The sequence below is a fragment of the Myotis myotis genome, unplaced genomic scaffold (genome assembly GCF_014108235.1).
Source record: "Myotis myotis isolate mMyoMyo1 unplaced genomic scaffold, mMyoMyo1.p scaffold_m19_p_5, whole genome shotgun sequence".
In the NCBI taxonomy this organism is placed as follows: domain Eukaryota; kingdom Metazoa; phylum Chordata; class Mammalia; order Chiroptera; family Vespertilionidae; genus Myotis; species Myotis myotis.
The window spans coordinates 54,092,673-54,111,527 of record NW_023416357.1 but is presented as its reverse complement, the minus strand read 5'-3'; the positions used below and the strand labels follow the sequence as shown (position 1 = coordinate 54,111,527).

Here is an 18,855-nt window from a genome sequence, read left to right as displayed (position 1 = left end):
AGTAGGAAGACAGGAGTGGGAGAGAAAACTACAGAAATGAACCAGAGGGTGCCATGCTCTTTTGTAATCTCTTTCAGCTGAAATCAACCATTCATCGATTGGGAGAGCATGAAGCCAAGACTCAGATAGGTTATGTCAGCTGCAAAGGCTCACGCAGCACAGTGTGACCTAAACCCAGTTCTAACTGGTTCCCAGATGAGCACCCATTACACAGGCTTCACATAACACAGTAGGAAGCAGAAGAGGACAGACGCTTCTCTCTTTGTATTGATGGGGAAACTGAGGCCTAGGATAAGGCAGTAACCTCTGGAGAGACAGTGATTATTATGGGAGTAGCACTGATTGAGACACACATGGTGGCCCAGGGAAGGGCAGCACAGCCGGGGTCTTAAACTTAGTGGAGGTGCACGTACTGCACCAGCTCTGAGCAGTCCTGGAAGCCATGTGGGCCCTGGGGGCAGACAGTACAGTTGCCCGGCCTCGGCGTGGTGTGTGGCACCATGCTGGACAAGTGGCTCGGGCACTTGAGTCCTTGCTGTTGGAGCCATACATTACAGTGATTGAGGTCCAGCCAATACAGAGATTCAGTGGTCAGTGGAGGCTCATCTATCCTGGGGCACCTTCTCAACCTTCACTGTGAACTTTTACGGGACCCTGGCTTTGATGAGCAGGTGTTGGCTTCTATTAGCCATGAGGGTTAAGGCCTTTCCATAGAGGAGGGGGTGAGGGAGGGGCCTTCTGTCTTAGAAAAAAGGAAATGTGGCATACCCTGTGTGCCTTTTATGCTGTTCTTTAAAAATGTGTTCATGAATCTAATGTCTATTTCTTGCTTGACATACATATTTTGTTTTGTCAAAATTGAATTATATTAAATGTACTATTAACATACCTACTTTTTACATTCAGCAATATATATATGAAATATTCCTCAAATTACTGGAAAACCACATTTTGAATGTTTTTGCCGCCCATAAGGTTTTAATATTTTATACATATGTGCTTACATAATTACCAGTTATCTCTACCATTTTCTCTGGAGAACCATCCCTGACTTCCCTCCCTACCACCAGCCCACCCTACCAACACGCTCTCTAACAGGTTAAGTGAACTCACCCCTCCGAGTTCCCATATCCCTCTTGCTGTATTTTAATAATCACTGCTGGTCTTCCCCACCAGCCCAAAGTTATCCTAATTATATCTTCCATTTCTGTATCTAATTCCAGCACAGAGCAATATGTCTCAGACATAGCAGGATACTAGCTGCTCAAAAATTGTTTGATGGATAAGTAGTCCAATCTTTCTTTCCAAATAAAAAATTGTCTAAGTTTTATGCCTAATTATTTCCATTCAACAACAGTTTATTGAACATTACAAGGCACTGTGCTGGCTGTTGTTCAAAGATGATTAAGCCCTGGTTTTGCTCATGATAGTTTGTATTGTAGTGAGGGAAACAACTAAATCGACTACATGAATAGAATAGGAACAGTGATAGAGGGCTGTATATAATATGCAGAGTGTGCAGCCAAAAGACATTCAGATCATCCCAGATATATGTGTGTGCTGCATATATAAAGAAAAGGGGTCTAGCCCTGACCGGTTTGGCTCAGGGGATAGAGCGTTGGCCTGCGGACTCAAGGGTCCAGGGTTCAATCCCGGTCAAGGGCATGTACATTGGTTGCGGGCACATGACCACTGGGGAGTGTGCAGGAGGCAGTTGATCGATGTTTCTCTCTTCTTTATCCCCCTCCCTTCCTCTCTAAAAATATCAATAAAATATATTTTTTAAAAAAAGAAAGAAAAGGGGTCTAGCTATCTGCTAGACCACAGCTCTTATTCCACACGTCAGTCCGTCCCTTTCACCCAGTAACTAACTCCATGTTTGCCTTTAATACTTCTTCAGTTTATTGGCTGTTCTTTTACTCTGTTCTCAAACTGCAGTTAAACTTTAAATGGAAAAGATAAAATTGTGGAATGGTAGAAATGAGTGTTACCTGTACGTGACAATTCAGTTCACATAGAGAAAGATGAAAAGATAAACACTTCTATTTTTAAAAGTCAATTTACTAAGGACTTTCCTCACAGGAACGTAAACTTCTTGCTTTATATCTAATAGGGCTCAGGGAAGAGACTTAGAATTTAAAGTTAGTGATAGCTGCCATAGAGGACGTTTATAGTTAATCTTACATTTTTGTTCCCCACGATCTTCCTGAATCTCTTCCGCTTTGCTCAGATTCTCCAAAGACCCGTATGAGAATATAGCAAGGCAAAGAGATGCTCTTCATTTTTTTAGAGGATTTCTGCCCTGAAACCCAGCTTCTTTTCCACCCAATAAATTATCTTTGGCATCTTTGAAGGAAACCTTAAGATCTTGCCCCATAAATGGCTGATTGTCTCTTATTTGAACCCTAGTTGACCCCTGCAGTTCAGGAACTCATTGGAAAACCAACTTCTTAAACTCCCCTCAAAGCCTCCCATTGATCCAAAGAATTCACCATTCTAGAATGGTTCTCTAAATGTCCAAAACAAGCATTTATCCATATGTCGGCCATTTTTTTTTATCTCTGTTACACTTCCTAAAGATCTGCTCCCACAATCTTGTGAATTCTATAATCAAAGAATGTGACTTAGAAAAGGAGAAAAAAGGATACCCACAGTATTGTTCTCAATTCTCAGGATAGATGTGTTATCCTATCTATTTCTAGTGATGTCCTGTTTGTTCTTTCTGAATGACTTTGCATACTGCTCTTTTCAGGTAGCCAAAACTCTTTGCAACTTTATGGTGAGGAAGGTAGGATGTAGGGCCAGCAGAAGCACTTTCTTAGTTTGCTTCACTAGTGTTGAGCATTATATTCTGTGTGGTGGGTACTGTTGGCAGGTGGTCTGTTATCCTGTTTGTGTAGAGTTATTGCCCCTGGTTTGGAAAGGTGACAGGAAATTGCAAGACCTCCATCAACAAACCAAAAGTGGAAGCCAAATGATATGTCTTTATCTGCATGTGAAAAATGTTTATAAATCAGAACTATTATTAGGAGTCCAATAATCCTGAGAGATTTGTATTTATTAATCTTTTTAGTGTTGCCTGAAATACAACACTAAAGTCTTTAAAGCCTTTCCACCCCAGAACTGGAATAGTACACATAGGTAACCCAACTTCAATATGCCTTCAAAGGCATTTCTGTCATTTGTTACTGAACTTATTTCATCATTCAAAAAATAATAATTACTATATCATATCATTTATCTTTTAAATTATCAAATATTTTGTTAGCAAGTTTAAATAAAAGGAAATTTGCCTAACCAAATTTTCTAAGTGAGTTACATTCAGATGGGCAAAGTGAAATATCTTTAAAAGGAGTGCTGTCACTACACATTTCCAGTAGGTAGAGGTTAAGACCTCAAACTGTGAAATTAGAAAGACCTGGGATTAAATCCCAGACCTTCTATCTGTTACCTATATGAATTTACTCATCCCCTTAAGCCTCAGTTTTCTCACCAGTTACAAGGTTGATAATGCCTTACCCTGTCGAGGTCTTATGATGATTAGAGACAGTTAACATACTGTATCAAGCATATAGTAAGTGCTTAATAAATGGCAATTAGGCACACAACCCTATATAAAATAGGACAATCCAGTGTGAGTATGGAGTTTAAACACTACATAAGTCACTACCTTCCTTGGAGAGTTGTTCCCTTGTAAGTACTATTGGCGAGGATGGATTTCCATGGCCATTAGTCATTCTTGGTTTTGAGGTTGTAGACAAAGACAATAGCATTGTCACCGAAAGATTTCCTGTCCAGCCAGTGTAACTCAATGTTTAAGCATGAAACTCTGAACCAGGAGGTCAGGGTTTGATTAGTGGTCAGGGCATATGCCCGGGTTGTGGACTCGATCCCCAGTATGGGGCATGCAGGAGGCAGCCAATCAATGACTCTCTCTCATCATTGATGTTTCTATCTCTCTCTCCCTCTCCCTTCCTCTCTGAAATCAATATATATGTATATATGAAATACAACACTAAAGCCTGAAATACAACACTAATATTATATATATAAAGTCTATGATCCCCCTGCTATGTATATGGAAGTCACACAGGGACAAAAAAGTAAATTTATCAACAGAAAAAGCAGATGCAGATATTTGACCAATTTTCTACAGATTAAACGTTCTTGGAAACTGAATTTTACAGAAATACTAGAAACATATGCCATTTCACAGATCATGTCTATAAATATTTGAAAGAAACATTTTCTTGATTATTGTTATACAAATCTACACCATGCACAATGCATAAACACAAAGGCTGCCTCCCCACCCCCAGTGAGTAAAAACAGGGCATTTCCCTGAAACCATCACTAAATTTAAAGCAAAATACTTTTTCCTAAGAGTTTTTCTCTAGACGTCAACTAAGAGAAGGGGAAAGGTAAACCTACACTAGTGTACCAGGCCTGGGCACAGGGACTAATTTTAATAAATCAGAATAGGACATGAAAATGTCAACTTAATCAAGCATTTAAATTTTATTAATCAAGCCTAATTTTTATGAGTGCAAATAATCACTGAAGCTGGACAAATTTGTTCTCGATTGCATCAGAAACATAATTTTAATATTTAATGGACTGATGAATTTAAATAGAGAATTATCTTTATGAAACATGCTCTTCATAATTTGCCATTAAATGAGAAATAAAAAAATCAACATAAATCTTACATAAAGGTTATTTAACTAAATGTTGGTACTATAAGTATTATAAATGCATTATGCACTAATTTAGCAATCACACAGTACACTACATAAAGCCGAAATGATAAGTGGACTGGGCCTGCTTTTCCTAGAATGTAGAGCTCTTGTGTTGTATTGTGGGAAGCTCACGATAAAATGGGTATGGAGGTTTTGTGTGAGGTTTCATGAACATTCTTTTCATTCAGGCTTTTATGCTACAATTCACCATTCACCACAGACATTCTTCCAGTTCAAATGTAGGTCCAAGCCCACAAGGGCTGTCCTTTGTGAAGTGATTATTCTTTACAAAGAAAAAGGATAAAAACTATTTTTCATTATTATTTATAGAAAAGGGATATAAGGGGGGAAATGAAGTTTTCTGACTATATGATTTGTGACATTCAAAACATGCTTCATTTTTGAAGTTAGATTTTTTGACAATATTCTCAGGCCTCAAAATATTCTAGGCACAAGAAAAAAATCAAATTAGCATCAGAATATTTTTCTCTTCAAATGTCCACCGATTCCCCTGACTCCCTTCACTACTTCCAATATATTCTTTCAAATAGGCAGTAGCTGTGAATTTTTGTAAAAAGTGAATCAAACCTTATAAATTTTCCTAATGTTAATCTCCAAGGTAAATGATTTTTTCTTTTTTTTTTTGGTTTTCCAGTCCTATTCTTTAAAGGTCCCTGATGTTTCAAAAGTGTAGCATTTTCCTGCATTGCATGTGCTAAACTATATATTTACCTGACAAAGAACTTCTTGCCTATTGTGGCTTTAATGCTCCCAGAACATATAAGATGGGGTTAGAGCAAAGGGCATCTCTGGGAAGACTGGGGATTGGAGGACATGGTGCTCACAGAGGTCAGAGCAGCTCCTCTTGCTTTGCAGAAAATGTTTTACATAGGCAATGCAGACTCTTCATTAGACACAAAAAATAAAATTCCTTAGGTTGTTTTTAATATTTAAATATTTCAAATTATGCCTTTTTTTGTTACAAATTGGTGACTCTGGAATGGAAATTTGATTTTATATAGAGAGGCTTAGATACATAATTTTCCTTTTAATTTAAATATGTTTATTATTAATGGAAAAATGTTTTGCTTTACAAATATTAAATTTTATAAAAACAGATGACTTATAAATCTAATGGTTATCTTTTCATTTCATTTGCAAAGCACATTAAGCAATTCAATAATTTGACCTTTTGTGTACATTTTTAACCTGAAAAATAATATAGTTTCAAGAAAGCATTATTATTTAAAAAGCATACTGTAGGTTAATAGTTGACCTATTTCCCCCAACTGAATTGAATTAGTATGCAATATCCTAAAAACAATCAAGATTAGAATTTCCCCTGCAAGCAAAAATACAATACATTGTGAAGCCTTTAGATGGAGACATAGTTCAAATAACCACAAGATTTCAGTTCACAGTGCTTTGTGTAAGTGTAAGAATGAACATTTAAGAATACCGAAAAGGAACTACAAGAAATTCATTTAAGATGCTTATACTGATTATAGAATTTATAATATATTTAGCCTCTCTTAATGGAAGGGTTTTTTCTGCGTATTAGGCTGACACTTAAAAAGTAAAAGGTTATGTACTCTTGGCCAGTAAAGTAAATTCACTGTCCTTGCATCTTACAGCAAAGCATATTACACTGCAAATACGAATGCTGCTGTTGATGATGCAGAATACAGGCTGTATGTAATCAGTGGCATGCATCAAAAGTCATCTGATAGCCACATTAAAGCCACATTTCCTATTAAGAATCAGACTAAATTACAACATGGCACTTCCCAGAATGAACCAAGGAAATGCATTCTGTAAGAAGAAATAATTGTATTTGAGTGTCTCTGTAAAAATCGGGAAGTCTTTTAGCAGTAAGTAATAATGCTTTTCTTTTTAGTCTGCCTTCTTTTGTACTACAATATATTCAACCTCACAGGCAAGTCTATCACACTAATTATTATTACATCTAGTGGCTCAGTTATCTTGATGACAACTGTGGCTGAAATACTCCAAGGTCAAATTCTTAATAGCGTGAATCAGACTAAACAGCCATCATATATGCATTTGCTTTTGAGATATACTCAATGAAACAGTATATCCCAGACCTGTTTATGAATCTTACTAGTTTTTTCAAAAGTGGGGTAAATTATATGTACACACCATTCATTTCGTAAAAGTTCCTCCTCAAAAATCTCATGAGAAGCACGTGTCCTGTTCTGAAAATGGCAGCATGGGCTCACCTACAAAAGTCTTCAGCTCGACCTCCAGTGCTTTTAAGAGATCTGAAATAATCTGAGCAATTATATGCATCTTCTCAGTCCCTGTGACACTTAACACATGTAATAAATCCACTGGCACACAAATGCATGCTCTGCTTGGATTCTGCACACATGGAATGGAATAAATGGACTCCAGACCATGTTGAAGATGCTACTCTCCCCAGATTCTTCCACATCTCTAGGGTGGAAATGGGCATTTACTTTGCAGTGTATCCAAATAGCATGTGTGCACATTTGGATGTTCTATGAATATGAAATTAAATATAAAACTTCTTCCTTTTGTGACAGTTTTCTTTTTAATTTTTAACATCACAGTTGCACATCAGGACAGTAGTGATTTCTTTAACTTAATATGTTGGGGTTTTTTTTATAGACTGTTTGAGTAAAGCGATTTGAATTGTGCAACTGTTCATTCTGAACATAGCAAAACATCTACTTAACTCAAAGATTATTTCCTAGGAGAAAAGTAAACATACAAAAGAAACTGGTTTGTGTCGGCTTTGGCTTTTGAGGTTTGGGGCTTTGTGGTACTCGAGATAAGGCTAACATAACCAAGATTCTTTGGGTTCCTTTTTGTTTAAAGGGGTATAAATTAGTGGAAGGCTTTATCCCTGGGAAAATCATAATATGACATGTTTTAATACTTATTCATGGAACTTTAAACCCCCTTTGAAAGTTTAGTCTAAAAACTTGCAAACTAAATTGATATTAAAACCACTGTCCCATAATGATGTTAATTTGAAGTTTACCGAATTCACTTTTCCTCATCCTTTCACTGTCTTGGTCTTCCTTCTCTGCATCCGTCTGGTTCCTCACTTATACATCTTTGTCTGGTGGAATAATTCTAAACATGTCATATTTTTATTCAGATTACCAACATTATTATTATTAACATTTTCAGCCAGATAAAATTTTATTTCCTTGTAAATCATAGTGTTTAGCTATATTGAATTATAATTAAAAGTCATAATGTTAAAAAGAGCTGCCATACAACTATATAAAATACACAGATTCTACAGATGCAGTTTTGTTCCATTTTGAAAATATATTTTTTCAATGTACAGCCACATATTATATTTCATATGGTAATGACAAATGTCCAGCAAATATGGACTAGGAAAGGAGAAATGTGCTTTTAAAAATAATGTTATCTGCTTATTCTGTGGGGCTGTAATGTAGCTGGCACGCTGCATTTGGGGCTGTCTACGTGTGTTTTTAAAATGTCATCTTTATTAGTATTACATTCAAGGAATAGTACCAAGAATCAGTTTCTTTCAAGACCTTCCTCCAGTGTGTGGCATATAAGTCTGTGACGAGCGACATTACAGAAGGTCATGTCGCTTTTAACTGCTTGCATTACATCTTTCTGATTTCCCTGGTGCCCTTCCTTTGTTTGATTAATACTACTTGTTTTCAAGCAAGGTATCAGAAAGCATAATTTGGAAAGAGAATTCTAGAGCCCATCTAAGTTATTCCCCCTTAAGAATAAGAGCAGGGGGGGAAGAACAACTACTGTAAAAATGTATGTTTTCTAACCTATGCATTTTTCTCACTCTTCATTATTTTCCTTAAGGAAATATGTATTGTTATTGAATTATTGCTGACAAATATTTGGGCAACTGGACTTTGTATACTTGAAAACAAAACTAAGCAGTCATTTTCTTTTTTATTTGGAGAGAAAAGGCTGGAATTTGACACTAGGACTCTTTTATTTTATTTGTTTTCCTTAGTTAAGTGTTAAACTCTAGCACTCTCTTTCTAAATAATAGGTGTTATTTGAGTTCTCTGGAAAATGTTGCAATTTTGTGCAGTCATTAAACGTACTTCAGTGATATATACAGTTTGTTTTTAAAAGCTGTTTGCAGTTTCTATATTCATTGTATTTGGCCAGGGCTCATGTCTTAAAGCACAGACTAGCTTCTGAGGCACTCTTGCCTTCAAAGCCATCTATTTCATTGGACCATTAAAGCCTGAAAATTAGTTGTGAAAGCATTATCATTTTAATTGAAATCTTTATCCATGCCTCTACCTGTGCCCTTCTATGTGTTTCTTAATGTTAGTAAAACATGAACTGAAATTTTGTATGTGGTTAAGAACACTGAATATTTTTCCCAGAAAAAAAATGTAATCTCAGAAAATAATGTTTAAAATATTATTAAATTAATATTATTTTTATTTTTATTAATAGCAAACATTGTTGAGTACTTCAATACAGGAACTTTGCTAAGCACTTTAAATATACTGTCTCATTGGATCCTTGATTAACACCTGGAATAGGTGCTATTATTATCTCCATTTTTCAAGCCACCTTAAACTTCACCTTAGCAAAATATAATAGTGGGATACATTCTGAAGCAACTTAGAGGCATTGATAGGAAAGCCACCTGTATATTATAAATCCTCACTTGTAGATATTTATGGTGTAACATTAAAAGGGCGCTGGAGGAGGGGAAAGCCCTCACTAGAGCACTAAACACAACACAAAGGCCTCCTGCTAACACAACACTCTTCTGCCAAATGTAAAAGCAAATGGTTGCATTGGGTTGTTCCGCCTGCACATTTGTGGAGCAATTGTGCATAACAATTACCCACTTGTGAAGGGTAAGAACAGTTTTGGTTTCACAAATGAAGAGCCTGAATCTGCAGATGACTTTGAGTCATTCTTGAACATAAGATTTGCAGTTGATTTGTAAAATGTGTAAATTAAACTTTTGATTTTTTTATGGTTCAGTAATATTTTGAATTTTTGAAAATCAACTAGAAGATACTGGAGATCGCCTAGTTGGTATTGAGCAGTGGTTGAATCAACCCATGAACCAGGGGGTCATGGTTCAATTCCTGATCAGGGCACATGCCCAAGTTGTAGGCTGGATCCCCAGTACTGGACGGGCAGGAGGCAGCAGATCAGTGTTTCTCTTTCATCATTTATGTTTCTATCCCTCTCTCTCTTTTCTTTCCTCTCTCTGAAATCAATAAAAACATATTTTCTTTTTAAAAAAAGATAGTAGAGGTCTCCAAATCTTAAAATGAAGGTTAAATATTCATGGATTGTATTTCCAGGCAACTATTCCAGCCATTTTGAATATTTGCTTTTATTAATCTGCATCATTGATTAGGTATAAGTCTTCCCAGGCCAGCTATTTCTTCTGTGGGATGAATGATAGGCACTTTACTGAATTGTGTTCAAGGATACGAAGAATAGATGATGCATTCATCTATTCACTCTCAAACTTCTTGAACACCCACTATGTATCTTGCCATCTGCTAGGCACAATTTAACACCACCATTCTGTCTTCCTAGCACCTGCAGGATTATAGTAAGTACTAAAGAGGGGAGGCATATAATACATTCTTAATAACTTTTGAAAATATTGTTGGAGTTTGTGCACAGGAGTAAAAGTATAGCATTTATTTTATTTTTCTTAAATTTTTGATAAATGACTTTGCATGGGTAATTTTAGTAAAAAAAAAAAATCACTTAATCTAATGTATATCAAATCATCGTATGGTGTGGGTCAGTTGGTTGGAGCATCGTCTCATACACCAAAAGCTGGGGGGTTAGATTTTTAGTCAGGGTACATACCCAGGTTGCAGGTTTCATCCCTGGTCAAGGAGCATACAAGAGGCAGCCAATCAATGTCTGTCTGTCTGTCTGTCTGTCTGTCTCTCTCTCTCTCTCTCTCTCAAATTAATTTATAAAAATTATGTTGTATACCTAAAATATACACAATTTTTATTTGTTTATTTTTATAATAATTTTTTTATTTTTCAATTACAGTTGACATACAATAGTATATTAGTTTCAGGTGTATAAAATAATGATGAGACATTTATAGTCTAGTACCCAGCTGATACCATACACAGTTATTGCAATATTATTGGCTATATTTCCTATACTGTTCTTTACATCCCCATGACTATTCTGTAACAATCAATTTGTACTTCCTAAGCCTTTCCCCCTTCCACCCATCCCTCCAACCCTCCTCCTATCTGGCAAACATAAAAATGATCTTTATATCTATTACTTTGTTTCTGTTTTGATTATTTTTTTAGAGTCCATATATAAGTGAAATCATATGGCATTTGTCTTTCTCTGTCTGGCTTATTTCACTTAGCATAATATTCTCTAGGTCCATTTGTGTTGATGCAAATGGCAAGATTTCATTCTAGCTTATGGCTGAGGTGTAAACTTTTTAATCTATTTGTCTATCAATGGCCACTTAGGTTGACATCGAAAAAAAATAGATAAGTGACTAAAACATCATTTTATTAGAGATACAAAATTATAATCATTTTTTAAAAATCTTGTGAGAGGTGAATTTTTTTCTTTTTCTTTTCTTTTCAAACTGGGTAGGGGTTGAGAGGTTGCTCTCTACTGTCCCACAGTCTGGTTTAAGTTCTAGTTCAGCTATTTGTGAGGTGAATTCTTTAGATGCAACATATATACTGAAATATTTTGACTGCTTTTCCTATTTAAATTTCCATCACAAATAGTCCAGTTTGGAATAGCCTGGCATATAGCACCTAATTATTGTTGTCTGTATACTTAGTATATGAATACTTAAGCATTTCAGCAAATTAAAAGTCAACGTGAAAAATTATCTGATAGTCCTCATTTAAATTCTACTGGGTTATAAGCCTCTTTAGAGCTGACATGAGTAGAGATGAATTATCTAGGTGCTCCTCATTTTGTATTCCCACAGTACCTAGCACTGTGTTCCTTGGACAAGGGGATTTATAATAGTGCTATGGAGTGGCAGGATATAGTTATAGAGAGAAGGTCAAGAATCCTTCTTTCTTGCTGAGGCTGAATTGCTTTGTACATCCCCAAATAAGTGTAAACTCTCACCAGATATTGGAAACAGATATTGTGCTACTATGGTTTCTTCAAAATGCTGAATGTCCAAACGAAGGAATTCTACCATATGATAAAATATTTAAAGTATGATATTAGGAACCATCTCACAGGTTGTCAGATGCTGTGAGTTATATCAGTTCTGAAGGCTTGTTTTGGGGCTATTCTTTTAAAGCAGTTAATGCTTTTAGAATATCTGAGAAAAATTATTAGAATAACTGGGATTCCTGACATATTATCTTAGTTTATGTAACTGTTTGCATAATACAGTCTTAGTTATTGAAGTTTTCATTCAATAATTAAGCATATTCCTGTTTGTATCAGAAAGTCATGTGAGAGAAGGACTGGTGGTCTCTATCTTCTAAAGTTATGAGCTTTGGGAGAAAGGTTAAAATATTTGTTAATCACTATTCTATAAAGTTTATTCAGAGATGGAGGTACAGACTAGATAAAAAATAAAAAGGTCACAATAATGAGAATTGACATAAATAGAATCATAATAAATATCCACTTACTTGAATAATGCCCCCACCAATTTTTTTAAATATATTTCATTGATTTTTTACAGAGAGGAAGGGAGAGGGATAGAGAGTTAGAAACATCAATGAGAGAGAAACACCAATCAGCTGCCTCCTGCACACCCCCTACTGGAGATGTGCCCGCAACCAAGGTATATGCCCTTGACCAGAATCAAACCTGGGACCCCCCTCAGTCCGCAGGCCAATGCTCTATCCACTGAGCCAAACCGGTTAGGGTGCCCCCCACCCCCCACCAATTTTTTTAGTTGTTGGTTTCTATGGGATATTTTTGTGTGTGTAGGTATGTAAAACCATAATACAACACCTGAAACAGGTTGAAGTTCCATTAATAATGGCTGTACGCCCTGGCAGGTTTGGCTCAGTGGATAGAGTGTCAGCCTGTGGACTAAAGGGCACATGCCAGGGTTGTGGGCTCGATCCCCAGTAGAGGGAGTGCAGGAGGCAGCCGATCCATGATTCTCAGTGTGTGGATGTTTCTCTCTGTCTCCCTCTCCCTTAGGCCTCTCTGAAATTAATAAAATAATATTTAAAAATAAATAATGGCTGTAGTTATATACTGATTGAGGCAAGCAGAAATTATGTGGTGAATCCAAAATGACTATTCCATTCTGCTGAGGTAGGTAAGCCAGGAACCATTTAAAAGACATGCATGTGCCCTAACCAGTTTGGCTCAGTGGATAGAGCGTCAGCCTGCAGACTGAAGGGTCCCAGATTTGATTCCTGTCAAGGGCATGTTCCTTGGTTGCGGGCACATCCTCAGTAGTGGGTGTGCAGGAGACAGCTGATCAATGTTTCTAACTCTCTATTCCTCTCCCTTCCTCTCTGTAAAAAAATCAATAAAATATAAAAAAAAGACATGCATGTATACCCACCTACGTACATGCATATCCACCTATATTATATACATATTACACATGTTTGATTATTGAATATATTTCTAGTTTTCAATAATAATGTTCATTCTTGTTATAAAATCACAGTATTAAAGTTAGCATATGAGATAATTCATAAAATTAAAAAGTAATACAGAGATAGTTAGAACTTGACATTTATACATAAGAATTAAAATTTGAGTCATGAGAGATGTTGTTAGTTTTATGCCATTGATCACCAGCACGAATCAATGAACAGATATAGTTCTTTATCTTAGAGTTTGCTGGAAAGTAAATTAAAAATAGCAGAGCTGTTTTCTGCTTAGTTATCTAGCTCCAAATTTAAAGTGCCTAATTAATATAGACAGCAGTGTAGGTAAAAAGGAAATTTCCTGATTTAAAGCATCTCTCAAATTATGTTCATTTACCTTATGCATTATTTCAAATTGTTTCAGTTGTCACAGAGTATTTCACACAATGGGTTTTCCTGACTGGGATTCAGTTCCCTGGTTTTAATCAATTAAATGCATGGCATTTCCCTCATCCTTATCTCTAGATCAAATATTCCCTCTCCGTGCTTCTGTTTCAAATGTTAATAAAGTTTTCATTTCCAAAAGGTTCAAAATGACAGAACAAAACTCCCTCTTTTAAGAGCATGAAAACGACTTCTGTTTCTGTCTGCAGGTAGTGGAGGACATGCTAGAGGACGAGGAAGAAGAAGATGACAAAGATGACAAGGTAATTATCTTTCCCAGCACTTGGGTACCTGGGGATGGGGAAATGTAGGCCTGACACTGTTTTCACAGACAGTTAAAAAAGGAGTTGAAGTGTTCGAGTCCAGAAAATTGGACAGTGCTGTTTATCATCCTAACAATGCCACCGCATGTTGCAAAGAGGAGAGAGGGCTATAAATCCTCTTCGCTTTTGTCCAGAGCTGGGTCAAATATTTTTCTGCTAGGAACAAAAAAAATAAAATAAAATAATTCAGCTTGTCTGGAACTTGATAGCTCGCGTGAAGATAACGGCAGTGACAACTGTTTTTGAAGGGCAAAAATTTGTCCTATCTTGAGTATTACAAATCAGGCTACACTTTGGGGAAAAGAGAGAAGAGAAAAAATAGCAGGCTGCATGAGCCGAACATGGATATTGTCATCTGTAATTTTCGAAAAATTGCTCATCAGAGGAACACATGTGAGCGGAGGGCATTTAAATAATCCCAGCGCTACTGCCCTCTGCTTAGACTTGACTTGGAATGGCCCCATGGCTCCTTGGTCAGGAAAGTGTGGTCAGAGAGGCTCATTTTTCAATTGCTGGTTGGCTTGTGGATGGTGACCACGGTAAATAACAGCTAGTTTCTGGGACTGCTTGGATTGGTTGTCCCCTGGGGAGAGAGGACAACTGGAGGGAGGAATTAGAATGACCTTGCACCACTGCAGCAGCGGCTGGGGTTGGAAGAACGGCTGTCTGTGGCAAGGAGGGTAGCGATGCTGGTTTATAGTGCTTGGGCAGGTCAAGATCTAAAATGGAAAAAGTCCTAGGGTGAGATTGGGAGGAGGGAGGGAGGCTATCATTCATTATTTCTGTGCTGCTCGGCATCTAAAACCAGATTTTGACCTTCACCAGAAACTATCTGAATTCTGTTCTAGTAAAGCAGTGAAATTTTTTTGAAGAAAGGAGGAAAACAGTGTATCTTCATTTATACCCTTGACCTTTGGTTCCAGTAGAGATGTACAGTTATATTTTAGTTTAAGATTTTGTGTGCTGGAAGTTAGCATTGAAAATGTCAAAAAAAATTCACAGTGATTAGTTAACTCCCAAATGATTTTTTCCCTAATATTTAATGCTTAAAGGAAGATGGAAACACACACACACACACACACACACACACACACACACACACACTTTTTCTCCCTTCTAATGTGATTTCAATAATTTTTAAATTGATAGAGCTTTTATGTAAAATTTTTCATATGTACATCATTTAATCATTAGTGACATCATCAAATATAAACTAACAAAAATCTTTCTGCAAAAACACCCATGTGCTTGTTTTTAATGTTAAATAACATGAGCATACACTTATGGCAATAAATGATATGATTTATTGTTAAGGTCAGTGGTAGAGCTGTAGAGAGACTGTATTTTAAGGCAACATGCCAGCTCTGAATCATCATTTCTCTGCTGATAAACACTGAGCTGCCATCCATTTATGGCCATTTTCCCTCGCTTGTTGCTGCTTTATTATTAAAGCTACTATAAAGATCCATTCTGACAGCGGGCATTTCCCCAGAAATGTTAATAAATGGAAACCCTTAGTGAAGTCTAGTACTTCAGTGTCCTGCTTGAAGTCGGCCTGTATTTTATAGCCAGTTTGTTGGTATTCTATACCACTAATCCCTTCTTTATGGTCATTTTTTAAGAGAGAGGATGTTAGCCGTGGGAAATCAATAGCACACCTGGTTAACCAGCTTACCAAAACATAGATGCCAAGTAGAATACACCATGGTGGGCATAAGAGCAGATCTCTGAAGTGGCATCTTTGTGATCCAGTGTTTGGTGGTCTGAAATTGATAACGCCTTGCTAACTCGTTTTTAGATCTAGTTTCTAAAGTTGATTGAAAGGAGTGCTTAAATTACGATGTGAATTCAACTGTATTCTTCTGTACAGAATGCCAACGAACAGTGTGTTTTCCATCTGAAAGGACTGTGAGCTGCTTTTCATAAATCCAGTTCTTTATTTGAGTGATATATAAGGAGGTTTCTCTTTTTATTCATAATGCAATTTATAGCATAAAAATCACATCTGAACAAAAAAAAATCTCAAATGTAATAACTTATACTTTAGGGGCTTGCATGATAGAGAAAAGAATCTTAGAGTGGATATTTTGAAATACAAAGTTTTTACTCTAAGAAATGGAAATATGAGGGGCCCTTCAAGTTTCTGTTTACCAGCTTCCATCTCTTGACTGGCTCTCACAGCGGTAAATTTTGTAAGTCTTGGCTATCAGTGTGTCTGAGTGGGAGAAGGGTAATTTCCTACTTTTAAAAATGCATTGGTTCCTCTATTTAAAGTTTGTGTATAGAGTCATGCGTAATGGAATTTCATGAGAAAACAAATGTATTTTTTGCCATACGAGCAGGTGCTGACCTCTCGCTCTCATTATTTCTCTGTTTTCTCATATGGTATAATATTAGGGTCAGGTCAGTGGGTCCTCTTATAGGATAAAAGTAAAAAAGATTAATAAATGTGCCAAAGCCTCACTTTAATTGAACCTGAAGCATATGTTGCAAGTATGTAAAATATGTCCCAGATGTTTCACCAGGGCCAGTGTCTTGGCTTTCCCTGATTACCACAAGGCAACTATTAGTCCTCTAACCTTTGGACTTGGGGGTAAATGGGGTATTACGTGGCACAGAATGAGAGCACCTGTTTTCCATTCCGCAAAGACCCCTGGCAGGCTTTGCCTAAGCCTATCCATATGTTTTCACTTAGCAGATTGTTGGGCGATTATGAAAAGTGTCTTTCTTTAGAGCCAACATTGATATTAGTCACTCACAATGAAAGGGCAAGTCATTGGCTACTTGACAAGGTCCGTGTGGGCATAAACTGAAGTCATTTATTTCATTTGAGCTTGGAGTGTTTTCTCTCAACGTAATTATATAGATGGTATAAGAAGTTGAAGCAGACAAAGCTCTAATTACTTAACATAGTGCTTTTATAATAGCTTTTCTCTAGTGCTGACTTTAGCACCTGGGAAGACTTTGGTTAAAGTTGGTAAAAGCTAAGTCATGGTTTACCTGAATCCCCAGACCTTGAAGTTTTGCACATTTTGGCCTTTTGAGTATTTGTATGTGTCTGTGTGAGAGTTCTTCCTTTTTACTAAAACGGCTAACCATTCTTCAGCTGAGGGTTTGTGATCCTCAGACTTATTCCAGAATCCATTGTTGGCATTTACTTAAATCTAAATTTCAGTGGCTTTTCTCTTAATTCAATTCTATAATTTTCACAAAGAGAGAATATAGGTTTTAACTGGTGGGTTTTAATCATTGACATTTTGATATTTTCACTTACCTGCATTACGTTAAGCTTTGCTGGAAATGCAGTGTTTCCTGAATGAAATGTTAGAAGGACATCATATTGTGTTCTCAGCTCCCTTTGATGTAGAATATTTTTGTCTGCCATCAACCACAAAGTCACAGTTTGTTCTGATTTTGACCTGACAACAAATCCTGCCTTGGTGGTTAACAGACTCTCGGTAAGTAAGGTTTAGTAAATTACCTAGGAGGAGCTATCAACAAGCCATTTAATAGTGACTTTCACTATGTTGTATATAATACAGTGGTCAATCTGCATAATGTAGACATATAATTAATGAATATCAACTTTCATTTTTGTAGCCTAAAAAGTTTAAGCGTGCTCCCCATGGTGTGTCTTACCCTTATAATAGGCTCCAGCTGCATATCAGGAAGCAGAAGGTAGGATACAGGTTTTCCTTGGGAAAAGCATGGATTCACATGCGTGGCGTTCTACTGTTGTTTATTGGTAAAAGATATTAAAATGTCCAAGCACTTATGCTCACATTACTTCTCCTTTACCTTCAACCACTGTGTCAGGGTTGCTGTGTATCAAGATAGCTGGATGCCGTGAATGAAACATATCTGAGTTACTTCAAAATGCACAGATTGTCTGCTTTAATTCTTGAAATCCGTGTTTTCCAGTTTGATTCTCCAGCCCAAAGCATGCATAGACATCTTTGCATCTCAAATCAACTGTGAGGGAGAAAAAGTTGTAACTCTCATATATGATATGAGAGAAGATTTTAATCTAACAATATGGCATTTTATGTTATTCAATGAAATAACTTCGTGGAGGGAAAACAGAGCAACACTTTAAAGAAAAGCAGGGAAACAGGATATAAGAAAAAGGTCTTTTAAAAAATCCCAAGTCACACTTAACTAGAAACCATTTTATTAGTTTGTTAGTTTTCTATTGCTGCACAACTACTTAGAGGCTTAAAACAACTAATTAGCTGTGAGTTCAGTAGGGCAGAAGTCCAGGCATGGTTCCTGTGACTTCTCTGCTCGGGCTCACATGGAAGCCGGATTCTCATCTTTAGGCTCTACAGAAGAATCCACTTCTAAGCTCATTCAGTTTGTCCATAGAATTCAGTTCCTCATGGTTAGGAGACCGAATCCCTTATTTTCTTGTTGGCTTTCACTCTTAGTGACTACTTTCCACTTTATTAAAGGAACTGTGCCATCATAACCTAATCACGGGGAAGACAATCTTATCATATTCCTAAATCCCCTCACACACAAGGATTATACAGGACATATACACTAGGAGGTGGAATCTTCACAGCCATCTCATAATTCTGCCCAATATACCAATCAAGACCCATGCTCTAGAACAGTGGTTCTCAACCGTCTGGCCCTTTAAATACAGTTCCTCATGCTGTGACCCAACCATAAAATTATTTTCATTGCTACTTAATAACTGTAATGTTGCTACTGTTATGAATCGTAATGTAAATATCTGATATACAGGATGATCTTAGGCGACCCCTGTGA

At 36.7% G+C, this 18,855-nt stretch overlaps 1 protein-coding gene across 10 annotated transcripts in view; it reads left to right on the top strand.

Annotated features, from left to right (window-relative positions):
* The window catches only part of MCTP1 (multiple C2 and transmembrane domain containing 1), a 491,422-nt gene that overhangs the window by 412,641 nt on the left and 59,926 nt on the right, over positions 1–18,855 (top strand). For all 10 annotated transcript variants that reach the window (XM_036308587.1, XM_036308586.1, XM_036308588.1 and 7 more), the window contains one exon: positions 13,969–14,022. In XM_036308587.1, the coding sequence (XP_036164480.1) occupies positions 13,969–14,022 (54 nt within the window). The remainder of the gene's footprint in view (positions 1–13,968; positions 14,023–18,855) is intronic.